This window comes from Sceloporus occidentalis, unplaced genomic scaffold (assembly GCF_023333645.1).
Source record: "Sceloporus occidentalis isolate IW3139 unplaced genomic scaffold, rSceOcc1.0.p SCAF_36, whole genome shotgun sequence".
In the NCBI taxonomy this organism is placed as follows: domain Eukaryota; kingdom Metazoa; phylum Chordata; class Lepidosauria; order Squamata; family Phrynosomatidae; genus Sceloporus; species Sceloporus occidentalis.
This window is the reverse complement of record NW_028317016.1, coordinates 7,560,818-7,581,355: the sequence shown is the minus strand read 5'-3', so window position 1 is coordinate 7,581,355 and position 20,538 is coordinate 7,560,818. Positions and strand designations below refer to the sequence as shown.

Below are 20,538 nucleotides of genomic sequence, written 5' to 3'. Positions count from 1 at the left end.
CATGTGGAAGCACCAATGCAATGATTGACTTGTGCAGTACAGATCGGTTACCTTAATGCATATAGAAAGATGGTGTTACTTAAAATAAATAATGGCAGCAAACCAAAAACTTTTTATTAATATTAGTATTGTTTTGAGGTGGGACTTCCCTATACCGGGAAATGAGGTCTGATTTCTAAGGGCATGTCCTCCAGTACCATCATTTTAGAGTAAATTCTAAACTAAATATCATTTGTTGTAATGAACACATTAAAACATATGTTGAGAATCCACTTATATAAAAAAGGGTTTATTGGTAGTTCAAATACATAAACTGAACAAATGCAACATTGCAAAATTAAACTTTAGAAACACAAGTTTAACATTCAAACTGGAGCAGACAGTTCTAGAAGAATACCCCGACGGGTAATTCTACCCTCAATTCCAAATATAACAAAAGATCGCTTCATGGTTAAAAAAAATCATGAAAATATGCTACCGGTTCTGTCTGGCAGCTGCAAATAAAGGCCTCATGCTATTGTCCTAACTACCCGACAAGTCACCAGAGACAGCCATTCTGTCCACACAGCCCATTCTTACATTGGGGAAAAAACTAGACCCTATCTGATCTCAACTGCAGGAGTTCCTGTCTTGGAGCTGTTTGACCCAACTCTTCAAAGGCGTTGATAAGTTTCCGATAACTTATGATCCATTCCATTTACTGCCAAAAATATAGAAAAATAAAAGCTTTAATAGGCCACTTGTATCATAGGGTAACCATGAAGCATTTGAAACCGAACGTGACTGGGGTGCAGATGTACTGTAAAAATCCGGGACATAAGGTAAAACCTGACTGTTAATTGACAAGAGGTTTGGGAATGAGGATCGAGCAAATATGACAAGTGTGATACACAAACAGGTGACATTACTAGTGTGTTGAAGACATAACCATTGACTGATCATAAATGCTGCTGTCGCTCAGTTTTTCCTCCTTGAGTTTATGTATTTTTCTTCCATTATTTTTTTTTAGTTGGTTTCCGTTGAATCAACCGATAAACATGGCAGGTGGCTCATGCACTTAGTATGAACGAACATATACCAGTCTGTTTAAAACATCCTGCCATCACTTTGTTGATCTTCTCGCAGGCTCTGAGGCTGTCGGTGGTGGAGGAGGGCCACGTCGATCAAGGTCATCTACGTAGGATATAATAAGTTTGCGTCTCTCTTCGGGAATGCAGTCAAGTACTAAATATCTTTTGTCATTCTGTAAAACCTTCTCAACATCCTTCAGGTGCTGGTCAGACTCTTGAACCAGCTTTTTCGATCTGTAAAGCAAGAAGCCAGTGCTGTTTAGTCTCAATAGAACGCTCATCGAAAATGCTAATCCTATCACAAACAAGAACGCACAAGTAAAGTACAAGCGGATAAGCAACCAGCATTTAGGCATAAGGTTCCCACCAAAACTTCCTGAAACAAATGTCCCACGTACAGGATAAACGCTTACACGTCATTCGGACTTTAGTAGACATTATTTTTTTTTTACAATCGACTGTCTACACTACGGTAGCAGAAAAGTAACATTTGCAGACATTACCAAATATAAAATTGTCTACTCAACAGATTTGAGGGCCACAACATTAGTGGGAAGAAACGTGTTAACAAACCTGTATGTTATGAACTTTGTCTCCTTCAATAACGTCCTAAAATCGGCTTTGGCAGTGATGTGTTTATCTCTGATGTATTCTTCAAACTCCCTTTGCCTTTTCTGTGAAGGGGTGAACACAGCTTAGTCAAAAAGGGATTCTATACAATTCTAGAATCAAGAGATTTGTTTAGATTTAATGGTGCGCACACATACATTGTGTAGCACATCTGCTACAATAATCTCACTTACTCGGTCACTCGAAGAGAATTTAATGTATCGAGGATCATCCTTGATGATCTTCTTAACCTCTTTCCAAGTAGATGTTAACGTGATCTGAAAACGAAACACGTCATTACAGAACTGTACGGCACAATCACAAAACGAAGCTTACGGTTCCCATCATCACACCGGCTTTCTCGCCTAGGTAACCAGAATCAAAATAAATACGAGGGTTCATATAAATGTTTACCGCGTATGTTTCATCCAGTAGCTGTCTGAATTGTTCGCGTTTCTTCTTTGTGAGCGCGTCTATGTGTTCATTGAAAAGTTTTTCTTTCTCCTCCCTTTCCAGCAGGGAGCCAGACTCCCATCTGTGATCTTTCCTAAGTGTCCTCCTGGTATCAGACCACGAAACATCGGACGACCGCACCTACGCGGGAACGTAAACAATTACACTTGAACACCCAGGAACAATCGGATGCGTAGAATTAATTATACATCGAAGCTCTCTTTTAATGTTTAATCCAATCACCAGCAACATGTTTCACAAACAATGCAAATGCCTATTGAAATGTGCGTGACATTTACAGAACCGTTATCAGTGCATCGTCACACACGAAACCCAACTGAACGGACCTGGACTCTTCCTCCGCATCTGGTCACATGTACAGTTCCTTTCTAACATATTAGATGTAGGCAACTACGTTATGGAAACTTTTGCACATTCATCTTGAAAGCCTTTGGCAAGAACGTGTTGGCGCAGAGATCAGATATAAATGTTCTGGTTACCATATCAGATAGGAGAGCTTTGAAATTCTGGATGGCCTCCTCTCGCTTGTGCTGTTCTCTCTCTCTGTCAATCTCCTTCGTTTGCTCGGACCGCGCTTTCTGCACCTCCCGCTCTCGTTCCCGCAAACTTGCTTCGATGCGAGCTTGCCTTTCCAGTTCCTTCTCTTTATCGGTATCTAAATTCTGGGAATACAAAGAGTGAATTCATCAGAGGTCTACAAACTGGACACGACCCAAAATTGCTTTACAGGAAAACAAAGGAAAGGTTTTTAGAAAGCGTGCGCCGCTGATAGAAAGATGAAGTTTGAAAATGGTCCCATTGAATGCTAAAGTCGCAACATACCTTTGCTAGCTTCTCGAGATATTGTTTAAAAAGCTCCTCTCGCGTCGACGAGCCCTCTATTGCTTTGTAACGGGGATCGCTTTCGATTTTATCTTTTATTTTGCTCCATCGGGACTGTCCGTCGAGATGGTGGCCCGATAGCAGATCAAAGAAATCCGTTTTGACCTTGATATGGGATGGGAAGAACACAAACAGAAAAAGATACATTTGTCAAATACGGCAATCAGGAAACCATAAGTTAAGCCTTGACATACATCGAATATACGTAAAGGTGCAGCCATTGAAGCACAGAGCTGTGATATGTCTGCTTGCTCAAGAAAACCAGAAAGAGGACTATGAAGAATATAATGCACCACTACTCCAGTTACTCTTCCTTCAGACAAGAGGTTGCCCACTTAGTCTTCTTACAAAGGACAGGGTTAGATCGCTCAATCTATTCTCAGTTACTTTACAGCAGCTCAATCACTACAGACAGCAGTTGCCATGATGTCCTCATGGAGTCACTGAAACCTCTCTCTCCTCTGTGTCACTGCTTAGACATAACTAGTTTTAAGGTATGGGAACAGCCTTAAAATAGTGCTGGTTCCAATCTTTTAATGGGCCCAAAAATGGCGCCATAATCATGAGAATTTCAAGTAGGTCTTAACATGTGAAGTAGGGGAAAAAAAAATCCCCATTTGTAAGCCCTGAAAAGTGGTCGCATCTGTAAAAGAACTACATTTCAGGTCTGGTAACACGGTGAGGCAAGAAAGACGCCAATTACGTTCCATACTCCTAACCAGTCAACAAGACTGGCTCTTAATAGGAAGAACAACTATAAACATCCAGTGAGAAATGGACATTACATACATATATGCCGATGGCATTAAGCACTTTGTAACGTATATGTAATAGCTCAAACTAGCCCACTGTAAAAACGCATCCCATCATTGCTATGTCAAGATAGTAGTTTGAGGTCCAAGAGCACCAGGATCTGTTCCGAAACAATTTCCCACAGCTGCCACCATTAACATAACCAGCACTATTTATTAAAGCGCTAGCCGGTCTCCACGTCGCACCAGTGGCATGCTAAGCTTCCCACTGTTGCCATCTTACTCAACTGACATTTCACTTCATTCATTTTTAATACGCGACCTTTTCTTCAAATCAACATCCATTTACAGCTAAAGATACGTTTACTGGAAGAGAAGGGAAAATGCTGGCCACGAAAAAATTCCGGACAAGGAAAAAAAACGTTTGAAAAGCCGCACAAACCCCCACAAACGGAATTGTTAAGGTGGTTTGGCCACTGAAACAGCGAGGGATCTCTTTTATTGCATGGAATTTTGGCATCTTTTTTTTTTCACAGCAGGGACAGAGATCTAAAACACCGCCACTAATTGCTAGCAAAAATCCCCTTTTCATCAGGTTCTTTACTACTTAACACAACCCTATTGTTAACATTTGTTTGATTATTTTTTATTTTATTTTATGCAGAGCGTCAGATTCCTCCTGCTGAATTAATTAAACTAAACTGGCTTCTACACAACTACAGCCCACATAATAGGAAAATAAAGGTCTGGGTATCCTGGAGCAGGCAACTGAGCAGTTAAGACAGAAGGGTGGCTTTAGCCATTCGACGCACTGATGGATAATGGTTACCCTGTCCCCTTTATTCTTGGAATCTTCCTTTTCCTTCTTCCTGACCGCAACCATATATTCATTGAACAAAGTTTCCCGATCTTTCATTTTTTCAATAGCTTTGAATCGGGCGTCTTTGGCGTGCTTGGCTGCAAACTCGCTAAAAGTGGTTCTGTAAGGACGAAAAAAAACAAAATACAAAGGACTACAGATCAATGCGATTGTCAATTGACCAAGTTTAGTTCAATGCAGCTACAAGGAGACAAAACAATTTAATGACACTTTTACCTTTTAACTGAGTGGAATACATTATATTAAATGGCGAAGCCCTCCCCTTACTGTCATACTAGTTACCAAGATGGATTTTGTTAGCAGTTAAAAAACAGTTCATGCCGTTTATATATGAATATTAACTTATTAACTTGGAGGAGGATCAACTTCTTGTACAGATTTCCACGACTGCATTAGAAGGAAAGTGTACTTTCTATTACCTTTCTAAGTTTTGCTCCTGTATATTATGTGGTGCTCACATAGGAAAATACTAAAATACTTTATTCAAACAAAATACTGTAGCTATAACAAGTTTAACCAACCATTAAAAATGTAACATCAGGCGCAGCTTACCCACACCTGCACTTTTTTATTTTTTTTTTAGTAGAAAACAGTAATAGCATGTAAAATTATTTAAAAAAAAAAAACAAAACGGTATATGGACACAGTTCTATCATGCAATAAAATAAAGCGATATAAATCAAAATAGTCCTTGTTCACGTTTGCTGCGTTCCTAGGATAGTTTGAAAACTATGCTATTGAAAGTAGTACAATAAAAAAAAAAAAAAATGTAACCGAAGAATGGGTGCAAGTCCATAATCAAAAATTAAGGGGAAAATGCTTGATTTCACCATCCTTCTCCCCTTGCGTCAGAGCTGGCAAAGGCCGACAATGCTTTTATTTTAACGAAATTCAGTAAAAGCGGGACAAACCTTGGCGTGATCTTGCCTTCCTCCATCATTTTCTTAAAGTCCTCTTTAGCTTGCATAATCTTGTTTTTCTTTTCCCGGCGCTCCTCTTCTGCCCTGGTTTTCACGTACTGATCAAACACCTACGGTGAAATCAATCGGCTTCCTTGTGAAAACTGTTGGACAGCGGGGAGAAGACGGCCCGCTCCGACGTAATTACTGTAAAACTCGCAAAGCGATTAACATACTGGCGGGGTGCAACGAAACCGGGGCCATTGACAAACGGGAAACTTTATTAGTCGGATGCCGAGGACACAAGCAAGGTGAAAGCCCTAAAGGTAAGTAGCATCAAAAAAAAAGTAACCAGCTACCAAAATCAGTTCTTCAATACGCAAGTTCGGCTGGATTCCCATTAATTAACTTAAGCACAGTCATTTCATAAAATTCATACCCACGAGATCAGTCAAGTAGCTTTGGGGAAATACTATAGAAAATACTAGTTTTGACCTCTTACAAACGTTATGTATTTAAAATGTCAAGCGATCGTCTTAAGTCTCAAACGCAACAGGGCTAGTTGTCTGCAGTATGATTATATTAATCTGACAATGAGGTGGAAGCCTAGGACCACTGGTGGTCTGAATACAATTCTTGAACCACCAACAAACCTAAAAAAAAGTTACTCTTTATTATTCACTTTAGCGTACTTTTCATAACTTTACCTGCTTTCTTTCTTTAGGGTTGAGGAGTAAGTAACGGGGGTCAAACACAATCTTGTGCAGTTCTTTTTCCCAAGTTGAAAAAGCTGAAACCTTTTAGACAAAAAGACATAATGATGGGACAACAAATGCACAGAATTAGGATTGATTTTCTTAGTAATTAAAAACGCTGGAGATTGAAGCTACACAAGCTCAGCTACAAATCTGCAGGACATCTGTGAAAAGCAGTACATAATAGAAACCTGCGCTGAAATTGTCATCATTAATAAATGACAAACAGTGGGAGGTCAGATTGGCAAATATTTCATACTAATTGGCTCGCACGACTAATAACTCATTAAAATAACCACTACCGAGTGACATTTAGGAGCCACATAAGAGGGAATCCTTAGAAGTGTAAGTCGCATGCCCTGAGTGGGTTTCAGACACATAACCCTTTCACCGCAAACCGACTCATTACAAGTCTATTCATGAAAGATGTTAAAAAGGTACATTTGCATTACAAACATTTTGCCGTAATGGTGAAGGGCTTTTCCCATTAGCTAGCCGTCCAGCCGTGAACATTGGCAGAGCGTGCTTTTATTTTAATTAGCTATAAACTGTTCCACCGGACCCCAGACTGAAGATCCTTTTACTGGAGAATTTGTAAAGAATTTGACAAGTCTGTTGAAAGTTTAACATTAGTTCCTCCTGCAAAGAAGAATGCGGTTTAAAGTATACTTTGAGTACTTTAACAAACATTCTTCCAAAAACAAAACAAGGTGACGTTGCAGCAGATGCCCTGCTCCTTCGTTGCGCAACGCGTCTTGCCACTGATTGGTTGCTTCAAGCAGCCAATCAGCGGCAGGGAAGTGCTCCGATTAAAATCAACAGCAGCACTTTTAACAGATGCACACAGGGTCTGCAAAGTTCTCAAAGTCACGACAGGACCGTGGGGTGAGTATTTTACGTGGAGCGAGATTTGCTCTGCCAAACTCCATGGTATTTAGCCGGGGACTGAAAAGGGCCAAAATAATTTAGGAGGATTCTTGCAAAACAGACAACACTAATTGAACTTATTCTAAGAATTATACCAATAAGATCTTAAACTTTACAGTTTAGCAAAATAATCTCACAATATGATAAAGCACAAATGTTACTATAAGCATATGGTAAGCACTGCCAATAAGACGCAGCACTTGTTGGTACCCGGACATCTGCACAAGGGAAATTTACTAGGAGCTAGCAAGTCTTATGACAGCAGGCGACCTGTTACCTTGAACATTTGAGTGTTGTGCAATTAAAATGACTTGTGTGTGAAAAGTAAATCAGAAAAGATTTATATACATCTTAAAAGATGATTTTCTAACCCCTCTCTCCAGCAACATATCTCTAAATTGTTTCATTCGAGCATCCAGAGGAACAATGGAACGTTCTCGAGCAGCTTTGATCTCAGCCTCCATGGCGGTTTCTTTTTCAGACTCTGGGTCATCTTTCCTGTTATGAAGAAAGAAAGAAAAAAATAAAAAATAAAAAAAGAATAGTTTCTCATGAAGGGCTAATTCACAACTGTAATTCGAAATATGCGCCTTACCGCGACAGTTTTCTAAGGAATAGTAGTCTGCGAGAGCATTATCAATATCATACACATTTACGTATGCATATACCGTATTGGCTCGAATATCGGCCGCACTTTTTTCCCCCACTTTAAGTCTTTAAAGTGGGGGTGCGGCCTATATTCGGGGTCTAGCGCCCGACGCCCGGGACATGCAGTTGCGGGCACCGGGAAGGCAGCGGGGTTAGGATACAGATCCCCCGCAGCGGTGCAGGGGACCTGCATCCTACTCCCCGATACGCTCAGACAGCCTCCCCTGCCAGCACTTCCCACGGGGGGAGTGCCGGCACAGTAGGTTGTCTAAGCGCATCGTGCGCATGGTCACCGGCTGCGGGGGTTGTTTACCCGCATCGCCGCAGCCGGTGACCGTTCGCACGATGCGTTTTACCTCTGCCCCCCCGACTTACCAGAGGAGACTCCCGGGTGTCTTGCGGGGGACATCAAGACAATACGCGTATACAACTTCCGGTGCCGGCACATCAGCTGAGTGCCGGCACCGGAAGTTGTATACGCGTATTGCGTAGATGTCCCCCGCCGGTCCCGCAAGACACCCGGGAGTCTCCTCTAGTAAGTCGGGGGGGGGGGGCAGAGTGGCAGCATATCTCGGGGGGGGGGGGCAGTGGCAGCATATCTCGAGGGGGGGGGACAGTGGCAGCATATGTCGGGGGGGGGGAGACAGAGTGGCAGCATGTTTTTTTGGTGCTTTCTTAAAGAAAAAAACTTTTTCTTTAAAAAAGCACCAAACTTTTAGGGTGCGGCCTATATACGGGGGCGGCCTATATCCGAGCCAATACAGTAATCACTATCGTAAAAGGCACCTTTAAAGAGGAAAAAGAACATGGGTGCCACGACGCCAGTACTTTGATACGATAACAATCAAAAAGATGGAAATCTTATAAATGCTTTAAAAGCTGAATTACACTGCCTACTCTTCAACATGAAAAAAAGGCTCCACAGCATAACCCATTTCCGACCATCGGCATTCATCAATCAAGCGTACCTTGCTAGGTTTTGACTGTTGTAGTATAACTGCAGAACTTACTTTCTCTTTTTGGCTTTTATAGGTTCGTCATCATTGGCATCTTCTGGGGATTCATGATCTTCTTTAACTGTTAATAGATGAAGACAAGTTTAATCGCTATGAGATCAGTTTTGTGTTTTATATGTCCAAAATAATCAGAGGAAATGATGTAGAATATTTAAGAGTTATGGCTCCGTGGATCTCTAGGATTGCTACACTTTGAGGATGCCAAGTACAAAGCATTTTATTATTTGGAAGTAATGTTATCCATATTGGGAAGTTACCTATTCACCAAGATGTTTCAGTCTCTGCTGGAAAAACACGTAATAAATATAAGGTTATGCATTTGGTGTGTGAATGGTGTGTTCGGTACTATTACAAAGAGTGATCTCGTTACGCTCCACTGAGTAAGGGCTTGCCTAGAACATCAATATGGTAAGTAAATGTATATGTTTTTAATAACTACATGAATAGTTTTAATGTCCAAGTAGCCATGACACCCAAATAACAAAATCATAGCAATTTGTCTACCTGGAATGAGAAGCCAGTTTCTTTCATATAAGATAAATTACCCATTTGTCCAGCAAGAGGATCAGATGGGTGAGAGGGCATACGTTCCCGTAATTTAATTTTATTCTAGGGCACACCAAAACTCACAATATTTCCTGACATCTTCCATTCCTCTTTTATGTGGAGGTTCTTGAATGATTTTGTCTACATCCGCTCTGCCAATTAGGTCTTCAGGCCGATCCCACATTGAAAGACGCGTAGTAGGATTGTAGAAAAAGACGCGCTCGTCGCCAGTCCATACGACACACCTAGCAGTGGAAAAGGAACAATCAAACCTACAGCCAGAGGAGCCATGTGGCTGCACGAGCCAGCCAGTGGACACAGCCAGGCACATTCAACACCCGAGGCAGATGATTGAAACAATGTCTGCGCCTCCCCGTTCTGGAAAAACCAAGGAGCCGAAAAGCACGTTCACACGAACCCTTGCCATCAGAGCTTTAACTAAATTATTAAAAAGTCGCTACAGCCGTCATATGCAGTTTAATGCATACGATAGCCGAGCGACCCCTTGCCAACACACAGAGATTCGTCAGAACGTGCTGACATTAACCCCGGACTCTGCCGAAGGTGGGGCACGGCAGATTATTTATATTTTCGTTTCGACAGGTAAGGAATGCATATTTAATAATGTGCCTTCTTTGTCGATAAGCATCAGTGCATGGGACAGTAAACGGTCTCTTAGTAAAAGGACGTATAGCTTTTGCCTTTTATTTGGTGCCTTTTATTTATTTCAGTGCAACAATTTTTGAGATTTTTAATTTAAAAGATCAACTCATGGAAGCTGCCTGTGGCGGAACCAGCATTGTCTAAAAGTTCCTGTTAAGTTTATAACGCTTCTCCTCATCCACACTTCCAAATAACTCCTGAATCAATCGATCAGCAACTTAATATAACAGAGATAAGATGATGGGAAAAATAATCATGCAGATGCCGAGAAAAGTTAAATTAAAACACAGTTCGCCATCGTAAACACATAAAGCGGGAGCATATTACAATCTGTGAACACATTTTCAGGGAGTTAGTGCACTGAGCTTTAAAATATAAGACGTGGGGGGGGGTAGGTAGGGGGCAGTAGCAGATCCACTTTGATCTATTAGACATTTCACCAGTAAATTTTGCCTGTACTCCCCCCCCCCCCCCCAAAAAAAAAACCTCACTCACATACTTACTCAATACAGCTTAATAGGATTCCTTGCATGTGGAAAAAGATGTTATATCCGTGCATAACAAAAAGCAAATATGGTATGAAAGTAAGAGCTCTTGCCTGTATAAGATGCAAAATCCAGGACTAACACAAAAGTTTCTGCAAATATTGGCAAGAAAACAGGCTTTGGGATCATAAGTACCATGGAGTGCCAGGAATGGGTGTCGTAGCTACTGGGCGGGCTTTTTGGGCAGCCTTTTCTTCCTCGGTCATCTCCTCTTCTTTTGGTTCCTGGAAAGAGATAAGATAAGCAGTTGGTACGTGGACAACTAATGGATGCTCTACCAAATGTGTATAGGGGAGCAAGAAGGCACCCGGACGCAACGCCACGCGTTAAAAGAACCTTAAGTCCGTTTTTATTTTTTTTGTTGATCGGATGAGGCTATGTGCCATTTTGGTAGCAGAGGAAAGTCTAAATCCCCCTATGGTACTGTATCACAAAGTTGGCATTACTTTAATACATCGTCTTTTCTCTATGCGGATTGACTGCTGCATGGAGGAAGCAAGTTCCTTTTAGTGTGGAAGATATAGACAAAGCAGCAAACAGGAGATGTATTACGTTGGACTGACCAAAAAAAACAAAAAAAAAACCAAACAACTTTTGGCTGTAAACCGGACAAAGATTAGTTGACTTGGTCGAGCATAAATCTTCGCAGTATATCCAAGCACCTCAGATACCTGCAGAGTGAAAACTAGAGACCCCATAGGTAGACAGATTCTCTGCTTGATGGAACGAAGAAGATTCTTTGGGAATTTGTTAAGTTCGGTCTTGCAAACTGTGTCACGGTCAACCCAAGTTTGAGCCCGAATTAATAACTAAAACTAATTCATAAATAGACACAATCCAGCGTCCCCACGATAGGACACAAAAGCATTCGCTGAATCTCTTGTCGCGACGATCCTCTGATAACATCAATACGAATAAAATTGCAAAAGACCTACATTAATTAGTGGAACGGGAAAGGATGCATTAAACAGGTACTCATCTCGTAAAGATTTAGAAGCACTTTTGGATCTAGATAAATATATATATATATACTATGCAGGACCTTCAGCTTGATTCTTGGGACACCTAAATGCCTTGTGACTTAATTATTTTTTCTCTTCCTGAAGATGGCTCTTATACGATATTCATTACTCTTCTGAAGAATTTAAATGACTCGGAGCAACAGTGTATATTGTAATCATTGCTAGGTGGTGTATATAGCGCATCTATAACCCAGTGAGACCCCGGAACGTAGTGTAGACCCAATTGAGAAAATGACTGGTATGATTTGAGGTCGTAGAACGGTACAATTGCATGCATTATGAGTGCCGTTACACACAATTAATAATCCCATGCAAAAGTAAAGTTCTAATGACCAGCACCCTCTGCTGTAAGTAGAAGGTAGCCGATGTGGCTTGAATGGCACGAACCCAAGACGAAAAAGCAAAAAAAAAATGTAATTTAATATGTGCTCAATACGATAGACTGCTAATGTTAAAGCATACCGATTATATCGAACGTTAGGAGAAAACAAAGATTGTGGGAAAGGCGGTTCCAGGATATTTATTATTAGTAATATTGGGAATATTAATAAAGCAAATAAGTGCACCAAAATGAATTCTTTACTCTTAAATACTACAGTTTTTTTGTTTTTTTTTTGGTTTTTTTTTTTTACTTAAAATGTTTAATCTTAAGTGTTTTTAGAATAAAGTGTACAACAGTTGGCTACGGTTTGGCAGGTATTACAAGGCAGATACACAGCTTTACTTGTGGAGTATGTGAAGACTAGACTGCCCCCGTGAACGCTCCCACACAGACACATACCATCCCACTCCCACTAAAAAGTAAGCGAAAAGGACAATACCAAGTCACTTGGTTGCTGGCTTTTACCTCCTTAATCTCCTTGGGAGGCTCTTCCTTGGACACGTCATCTTCTGCCTCCATGGGCTGAGTTTCCTCCACAATTGGATCTGGTTTGGCTGCCTCTTTTAACTTTTCCATTTCTTTATCTGGAGGAGTTCAACACACCCATGAAACAAAATGTCCAAAACAAACATTGTCATTTTGCTATAAAACACGATCATCGCTTTGGCAATTTCCAGAGCAGATAGCCGTGAAGCGATTGCAACCAGCTCTATCTGGTGTATGAAAATCCATCAGGGAGAGTTAAGAAACGGGCACAGAAAATGCTCTTCTGTGGCTTAGATTTGCCACGTCAGAGATATCAGCAGCACTTTATTTATTTATTTTGGAATAGCATTCAGGCTGCATCCCCAAGACTGGGGTAGTTGGAGTAATAGCATATACTGATTTTTGACAGCAAATGAAACCCTAACGATGGAAGAAAAGCAAACGATCAAATGATTTCAACATTATCTTTGTTATTAGAATAATGCAGCCATGTACACCGAGACAGAAGCAGAAACACGCACCCTTTGCTTTTAGTTCCTGGGGCTTGTCCCAAGTGGATTCCAAGGTCCTGTTATTGTAATAATACGTCTTGCCGTCGGCCGTTTTATACTCTGACCACTCGCAGACAATCGTTGCTCCTGCTAAGGTCGCGGGAGACGCTGCCAGAGCCACTTGGGGATGGATCATCGGCACGAGCGGAGGTGCCATCCCGGGCAGGACACCTGCGGGCAAGTTATATGTTTAGTTTCGGAGAAGCACGTGAAGAAGGAGCGATCAAAACCCGACTTAAAGTGTGTTCAGACACAAAGATGACAATTGTAAAAACTACCATCAACCAACGCTACCATCTACACATCACTTACATCAGAGTTTTGCTTGCAGGCAGGACGTTAAATACTTAAGTTGCCGGCATACTGTTAATGTAAAACGTGCTGGTAATATTTAACACACAATGGGGAAATTTACCGACTAAAAAATATCATCGTGTTTAAATACATAAGGCATTCAAAGTTGCTTTAGCAGGGCATTTGTTGTTTTAATCCAGTTTCACGGGTAAAATGAATTGCCGCATCAAACTCCATACACGGCCAACTGAAGCCTCAAGTAGCCTCTGCAGATCACTTGTGACGTGTTAGTAAATTTCCCCAATGATGTCTACAGACGTTGGGGCACAGGTGGACATTTAGCATGCCTTATATCTAAAGATCATAATGCAGGGAAAGACGTTGGAATACCTTGCAGCTACTATAGGGAAGGGGGTATAAAATCAGGCACAAAGACAAAATAATAAAAATACATTAAAATAAATAAATAAAGCACTCGCTACCATGCCAACTGTCAGACAAAAACATCTAGAAGATTGGTAAAAAAAAAAAAAAAAAGTTACCGGTTTTGGTGGTAGCGACTGTCTTTACATACGGGCAGCTGACTATTTGCATCATTGCTACACCTGTAAAATGGATACGCAAACATGTTCAGAAGCCACCAGACGTCTGCTTCTACTAGGGCCAATTCAAAGTAAGACTGAAGAATAAGCCGGTAGGTTCATGGGATATCTCGCCAGCAGGGGTGGCTGGGGCTAACACAAAGCAAATACAAGAACGCATGGAACGCATATACAGACGGCTTCTAATTCAAAAAGTCAAAGCTTGAAGATGGCGATGGGGTATTTACATGAGCCTATTAGCCCCGTCTGCCATCACATTTATGAAATCTCTCTATATAAAAAAAAAAAAAAAAAAAATTCAATCTGGTCTTTCAACATAACCAGATAAAGCCACGGACGGCTTTGCTTTTATCCCATTTTCAAATGCAGTAAAATTATGGCAGCTAATAGGAGCTAGTTCTGCAAAACTCTGCAGTACATCACTGCTGTAGAAACGTTTACAGCTAGCAGGTTGTTTGGTTCCCTAAATAATTAATTCAATGGAATCGACATTTTAATAGGAAGAAAATCAGTAACCATTTATTTTCTTGTAATATGCATAAGAGTGTAAAAGTGAAATAGTGTATCTAAACTCAGTGTATAATCAGAGTATCAAACAGGTAATAAGATCTATTATTCGCTCCAGCAATCCACCTCATTACGTCATTTCCCGAAACCTACATTAGTACGTTTTGGATCATGCTCCGGATTTATACGCGCAATTTCTGTATGTTTTTCCTCTAGATTTATTTTTTTTTTTTTTTAGAACTTGGGGTATATTTACAAACTTTTTCTTTTTTTGGTCCCTCTGCCTGGAGGAACGTGCCGATAAGGTCAGTAAAGCACGTCAGCTAATCAGCTGAGCGCAACTACCGCGCAAGTAATATTTTTACACGGCTCCTGCCGCAGGAACACACTAGATCAGTAGCCGCACCTTACGGACCCCCCGGCAGCATTAATATATTTATCAGCCGAGTTACATTCGACCCAAAATGTATGAGAACCCTACAAACACTGCTGGTTTTAGTATAACCAAGCCACTGCGCAATGTCGCAAGCTCATTCTCGCCAGTAGTATCACCTTCTGCCGTCAATGCTTCTTCTTACAAAGTCTGACTTTATTATATCGCCACCTACAGAGGCTTATTGGTACTGCAACCTGGCTGGCATACACAATGTTATATTTTAGCCCCCGAGTTATGTATACATTTATAAAACCCTTGAACAGGAAGAATTCCCCAATGTCCTTGTCAACCATTGGGAGCAGGAGTGCAATTTCATTCAATTGCATGGGAGCCTCGCTCTTTAACTGCCTTACTCCCTTACGTCATCTACTTTTTGTGTGTGTGTGTTAATAACATAATAAGTTGTAGAAAATCTTAGCTACTAGAAAGACTTATCAATATAGAACATTTTCAAGTATAATTGCGGTCATCTTTCAAAGTGTTACAGAAGCTGCCCGTGAGCTATCAAAGTCTGTGAATTCTTTCAAACGGTACTATGCAAACTGGAAAAAAGGGTGAAAAGGTGTAAAAGTGAACACAATGTAAAAATGAAGTTGGTATTTATTACATCCAAAGCCGAGGAACAAGTGGGATTATGGAATATTTCCATTCTCTTCTACATTTTATGCAGTAGACAAAAAAACATTTTTCCCCAGAGAAAAAAACAATGCTATCTACTTTTAATTAAAAATTGAATATAAAGACACATGTGACATCACAGCTATTAGATTGATACATTACCTGGTAAAGGGATGGGCATGCCAGGAAGGGGGACGCGAAATGGGGGTACCATGACAGGAGGGAAGGCAGGGATTGCTGTGGCCTGCTGGGCTACTGCATGAGAAACGTTGGGAGGTAATGTCTGCGACAGCTGCTGCGACAAAGTCTGTACCGAAGATACCGCCGGAGAAGAGGTTGCGACACTCACTGATGTCGTGTTTGCCGAAACAGACACGCTTTGGGTTGGCTCTGGAGCCGACGAACCTAATTAAGAGTAAAAAGGATATATTCGTAAAAGAGCTGTAGCCAAAAATGAATTGAACAAAGCTCGGCTAGTAAAATGTACATTTCAGAAGGTGGCAGTACTTACTAGGGATCACTTGTGAGATCGAGTTTGAAGTAGTAGTATTAGTGGAGGAAGACTGGCTGACTGAAGAAGATGATGTAGACTCCAGTAACGCAGGGCTGCTCGTTGTGGGAGATACGACAGAGACTGCCTGCGCGTGAGCGGCCTGGGCTTGAGCCTGCGCGGCCTGAGCTTGAACTTGGGCCTGAGCTTGAGCCTGAGCTGCCATCAGTGGAGTGAGCTCTGATTGTTGGATGACCTTTACTCCATCGGGCTTTGACCATGCAGACTCCCGAGTACGAGCATTGTAATAATAGACCTGGTCATGAAAATTATAAATTAAATGTGTTATATATATATATCAAATATAAAACCGACATTTCAGACCTGCGTAATTTCCCAGAACACACAATCCTTGCTGTTCTATACTGAAACCCAGGGCAGCAACCAGCACCATCCTTATGTTTTCTTGGCATGCAGACGGTAATTAGCAACTACGAGTGAAGCTCATCAACTCAACTGCCAACTTGACTCAAACCTGACAATCTAATGATTACAATAATGTATTATGTTTTGTTTTAAGAACACTATGATTTGGCTTCTCTGCACAAAATGAATTAATTCAGACATGCCGTTCCCATAGTGCCTATAAACTACCGCTTCCTGAATAATCTAATGGTCCAAGCCTAAAGAACTCTAGTGATAAATACACTTTCTGCTCAAAATTCTATTGAAAAGAAAAAAAAGCGTAAGTCATGAAACTATTCAATTTTTACACCAAATGGATCTGTTACCCACCTTTCCATCGGGAGTCTTATTCTCCACCCAGATCTCCTCGTTTGGTGGCAACGACGGGGCTTGCGTGGGAGTTGGGTTTTGGTTGGGACTTGCTGCAGTGCCAGGCGTGGACACGGGTGGCATCCCTGGAGGGAATAACATGCCAGGAGGTGGCATACTTCCCATGTGCGGAGGCATGAAGGGAGGTCTCTGAGGAAAACGTACAGTAGTCAGGCACGTAACAAGGATTCAAAAGGACGACAAGTTTCCGTCAGCAGGCTAGACTAGATTTTGCTCCCAGCTTAGCATTAACTAACTTGTTACGGGACAATTAAACCGTTAACACTATTTAGGTCTAATGACTCAATTTGATCAGCAACACAGATTCGAAACAAGGGATGATCGTACGAAAAGATATATAAGGAAAATAAAAATGCTACTTGATACCAATAAGAGTGAAAGCCAGGAGACGAAATGGCTTATGAACTAGTAGTCTACAGTCTATCTTGTTTGTGCCACAATTTGGCCAATCCATAATAAAAATACTAAGGATTCCATCGGGTATATATACATATAACCGCTATTTGACGTTTTAAAAGACTTACCTGGAGATGAGGAGGCGTCATCGGAGGTGGGATGCCGCTTGGTGGTGGTATAGGAGGCATATTAGGATCGAAGGGAGGTCGGCCATACGGAGGCCGTGGAGGCGGGGGTGGACCTCGCATCATACCAAACGGAGGAGGGGGCCGCAAAAGCGGCGGAGGGCCTCTCATGACAGCACTAGGAGGTGGGGTCGGCCCCCGAAAGCGCAGATTTTGCTGCTGCTGCTGCGGAGGTTGTTGCTGCTGCTGCTGCTGTTGTTGCGCCATCCTAAATGGATACATTGATTTGCGTTAGTCCGAATTTACAAAAAAAAAAATTGCCATAAATTTCAGATAAAGCCAGTCTTTTCTAATGGCTGCAAGGCCTTTACTTTGGGACACTAGGCTCAGTTTTTTATTCACTGACGTCGAAGTCAAACTGACAGCCAATAGGAACTCGCAGGAACTCAATTGATTCTTGATAATATTTAAAAAACAAACAATCTTAATTAGGAAGTGAAAGCCCTTAAACAGCAAAGGGATCAGAAATGAGACTTGGCAACAAAGCCCCCCCCTTTCTTGCTTTTGTCCCCATCCTTGGGGTGTTGTACCCCAATCCAAAAATATCAAACCACAAGTCCATACGCCCCATAATTCACTTTAAAGGTGACGTTCCAATGACAAAAAAAAAAAAAATTGTAAACGTTTTTAAATGAAAAGTAAGATTAGCACAATTTTATTGTTATTTTAAGCAGTTGAGTAAAAAAAAAATCTGCATTATTTAGTGGAGATCACTACCTGTATCAAGTTCAACCCTTTCACCTAGCATCCCCCCTTTTGACACCTTTTTTCTCCTACTAATGTAAAATTAGTTTTCATACAAGTAACGCTCAATGATTTTGTTAATGAAAAATAACGTTTGAGGCTTTAACCATTCAGAGCTAGCATGCTATGATCTTAAGGTTAAATCACATAAAATCAATAAAAATGCTTTGCAATTGCCACCTGGGATACAGTTTTTAAGATGTATTTATAACTGGAAGATGGCGATATTTTAGGGTTATCCTATAGGATGCGCGGTATATATTTTTAGACTGATATATAGTCGCCCGCTGCTTATAAGAAGCGTTAATCTGCCGTGTATTTATACGCATATAACATGATCCTCGTTTGATTTGCTTTTAACCTTCTCTTTCACTTATTTTGAGATGATGTCATTGTGGTTCATGTGGCCCTTTTATTATTATTATTTATTGTTTGATATGGCGCCATCGCATTCCGTAGCACTGTACAACGGGTATGTTCATAACTAGCAGGATAATGTGCCAATGATTAGACGTGCCTGGTGTTTCAGCTCCCTATCTGGGGGTTCTCTCTGTTCTGGCGGATGTCTGCTTCATAACATGCTGCGCTCAAGGATGGATCGTTCAAGTAAACCAATGCTGCATTTGGCTTTTAAAGGGTTAAATTACGCAAAGCCAGTGGAACCGCAACCAGAATGTTTGACTTGACCTGTCAAACACTTTTTATTGAGAAACACAGGCCAAATCTACGTCTTATTATTTATATTATGGTTTATTGCGTTATATAGCGCCATCGTATACCGCAGCGCTGTACAGTGGCTCTCTTTTAGGCATCCCACCTGGCTTCTTGCCCCTAAATTATTTTTTTCGCTCTCCATGTGAAAATCTGATCTTGGGGTGAAAAATTCTCGGCAGAACCCCGGATCACTGGGTGTTATCGGAAAGGAACACAGAGGAAACGACTTCAAAAGCGCTTCGGGAATAAGCCTTGTAATTAGCTCATTTTGGTAATTTCATCCTAAACACCATGCATGGTTGCTATAACAACTAAGAGCGGACTCCGTGTCAAAGCTCACCTGATACCCGTGTACATTCTGTACCGGTGCAGTTATATGCAGATGTAATGCAAGTAAGTTGTATCTTATTGAGAGGGTGGTAGATAAATGGAGGATAAAGCTATCCGGTATCTAAGGCAAGATCAAGGATTGAGTCTTATATGAGGGCCGAATAGTCCTTAAATGCCGCCAAATTCTAGGGTTTCTACGCAGCGCCCGAACCCAATAATAAAATTGGAACACGCATGTTTACAGCTGCGAATGGGATTGGTCGCATGGAGCCTGGTGAGAACCAATGGGCCGCGCTGATAACAGGGCAATTCCGGTCCATTGTGCCCCATGTAGCTCTGCCACAAATGGAGCGCACATGCAAAGTACTCCGCGTGCAGCACTCGAGAGCAGCCATGAGGTTTATAAACACGGCCCGGGCATTTGCTGCTGTGTACGGGGCATGCGCGCTCAGAGGGGTTACGGGAACGAGCCGCTAACCTATTTATCGAGCCATCCAGCCCATATATAGGCACATGAGGTATACCGACATGCACGCCTCGGGTCATGCACCGTATGTCTCACCTTATCTCGCTATTGTACCTCTCCGCCTCGGTGTCCCCGCGTTCCGCCATTACAGGAACAACCGACAACCCTAGAATGATCCCGCCTACACCCAAAGCACCTGACCAGCACCTTCCAAACGCGATTGGATAGAGGACGGCTCGTCAATCAACGTGATTTCCGGGTAATGGAAATCGGCGACTCTCTGCGCATGCCTCACAGGAAGGCCATCGTGGGGTGTGGCGAACCGGAGGCAGGGATGTATTCTGATTGGCTGGTGGTCAGAGCATGCTCAATAAACTGAATGGTATTAAGGAGTCATTCGTAGTACTGGCAGACTGTGGGCTCGTTTGATGTGTAGTCAGTTAATTTCGTAGCGCCACACGGTGTTTTATAGGGAGGCCATCTACATTTTAGCACGTTAGTTCTGTGTGTTAGCGGTGTGTTGTGCTTCTCCCTAGGTTAAGCGAGGGAGACCATCCTTTGGACCCAAATCCCATGCCCCTATGTTTTCCCGTTATATCACCTCGCAAACTGTTTAATGAGTGTGTCACGGTACTGTACACCCCTAACGGCCACAATAATGTGTATTTCAATAGCTTACTCTTTTTGCATGCGTTATGCTTTTACTTAACCACGCCCCTTCAAACATAAGCCTTTTGGCCGTTTCAAATCTCACGAGAAATACTGGCCGCCGGCAAATGCCATTTGGGCTTAAA

At 41.7% G+C, this 20,538-nt stretch overlaps 1 protein-coding gene across 1 annotated transcript; it reads right to left on the bottom strand.

The window, feature by feature from the left end:
* Window positions 1-1,102: 1,102 nt before the first annotated feature.
* Window positions 1,103-19,890, bottom strand: LOC149297905 (transcription elongation regulator 1-like). The gene is made up of 22 exons (XM_089488083.1): window positions 19,841-19,890; window positions 19,289-19,352; window positions 17,434-17,655; window positions 16,850-17,038; window positions 16,076-16,370; window positions 15,727-15,969; window positions 13,944-14,006; window positions 13,078-13,278; window positions 12,536-12,654; window positions 10,802-10,890; window positions 9,543-9,703; window positions 8,907-8,973; window positions 7,620-7,746; window positions 6,274-6,363; window positions 5,579-5,697; window positions 4,617-4,767; window positions 2,976-3,140; window positions 2,633-2,815; window positions 2,094-2,273; window positions 1,874-1,957; window positions 1,644-1,744; window positions 1,103-1,304 (listed from the first exon to the last, which is right to left on the bottom strand). Exons 1-22 carry the CDS (start codon window positions 19,888-19,890, stop codon window positions 1,103-1,105), a joined length of 3,165 nt encoding a protein of 1,054 aa, XP_089344209.1.
* Window positions 19,891-20,538: the final 648 nt, after the last annotated feature.

Excerpts from the sequence above, each read along its gene's own strand:
- LOC149297905 (XM_089488083.1), bottom strand. The coding sequence starts at position 19,890 with ATGGCGGAACGCGGGGACACCGAGGCGGAGAGGTACAATAGCGAGATA. Across the intron at positions 17,039-17,433 it reads TGACGCCTCCTCATCTCCAG|AGACCTCCCTTCATGCCTCC; the intron begins GTAAGTCTTTTA and ends CGTTTTCCTCAG. Across the intron at positions 4,768-5,578 it reads GAAGGCAAGATCACGCCAAG|AACCACTTTTAGCGAGTTTG; the intron begins GTTTGTCCCGCT and ends TCGTCCTTACAG.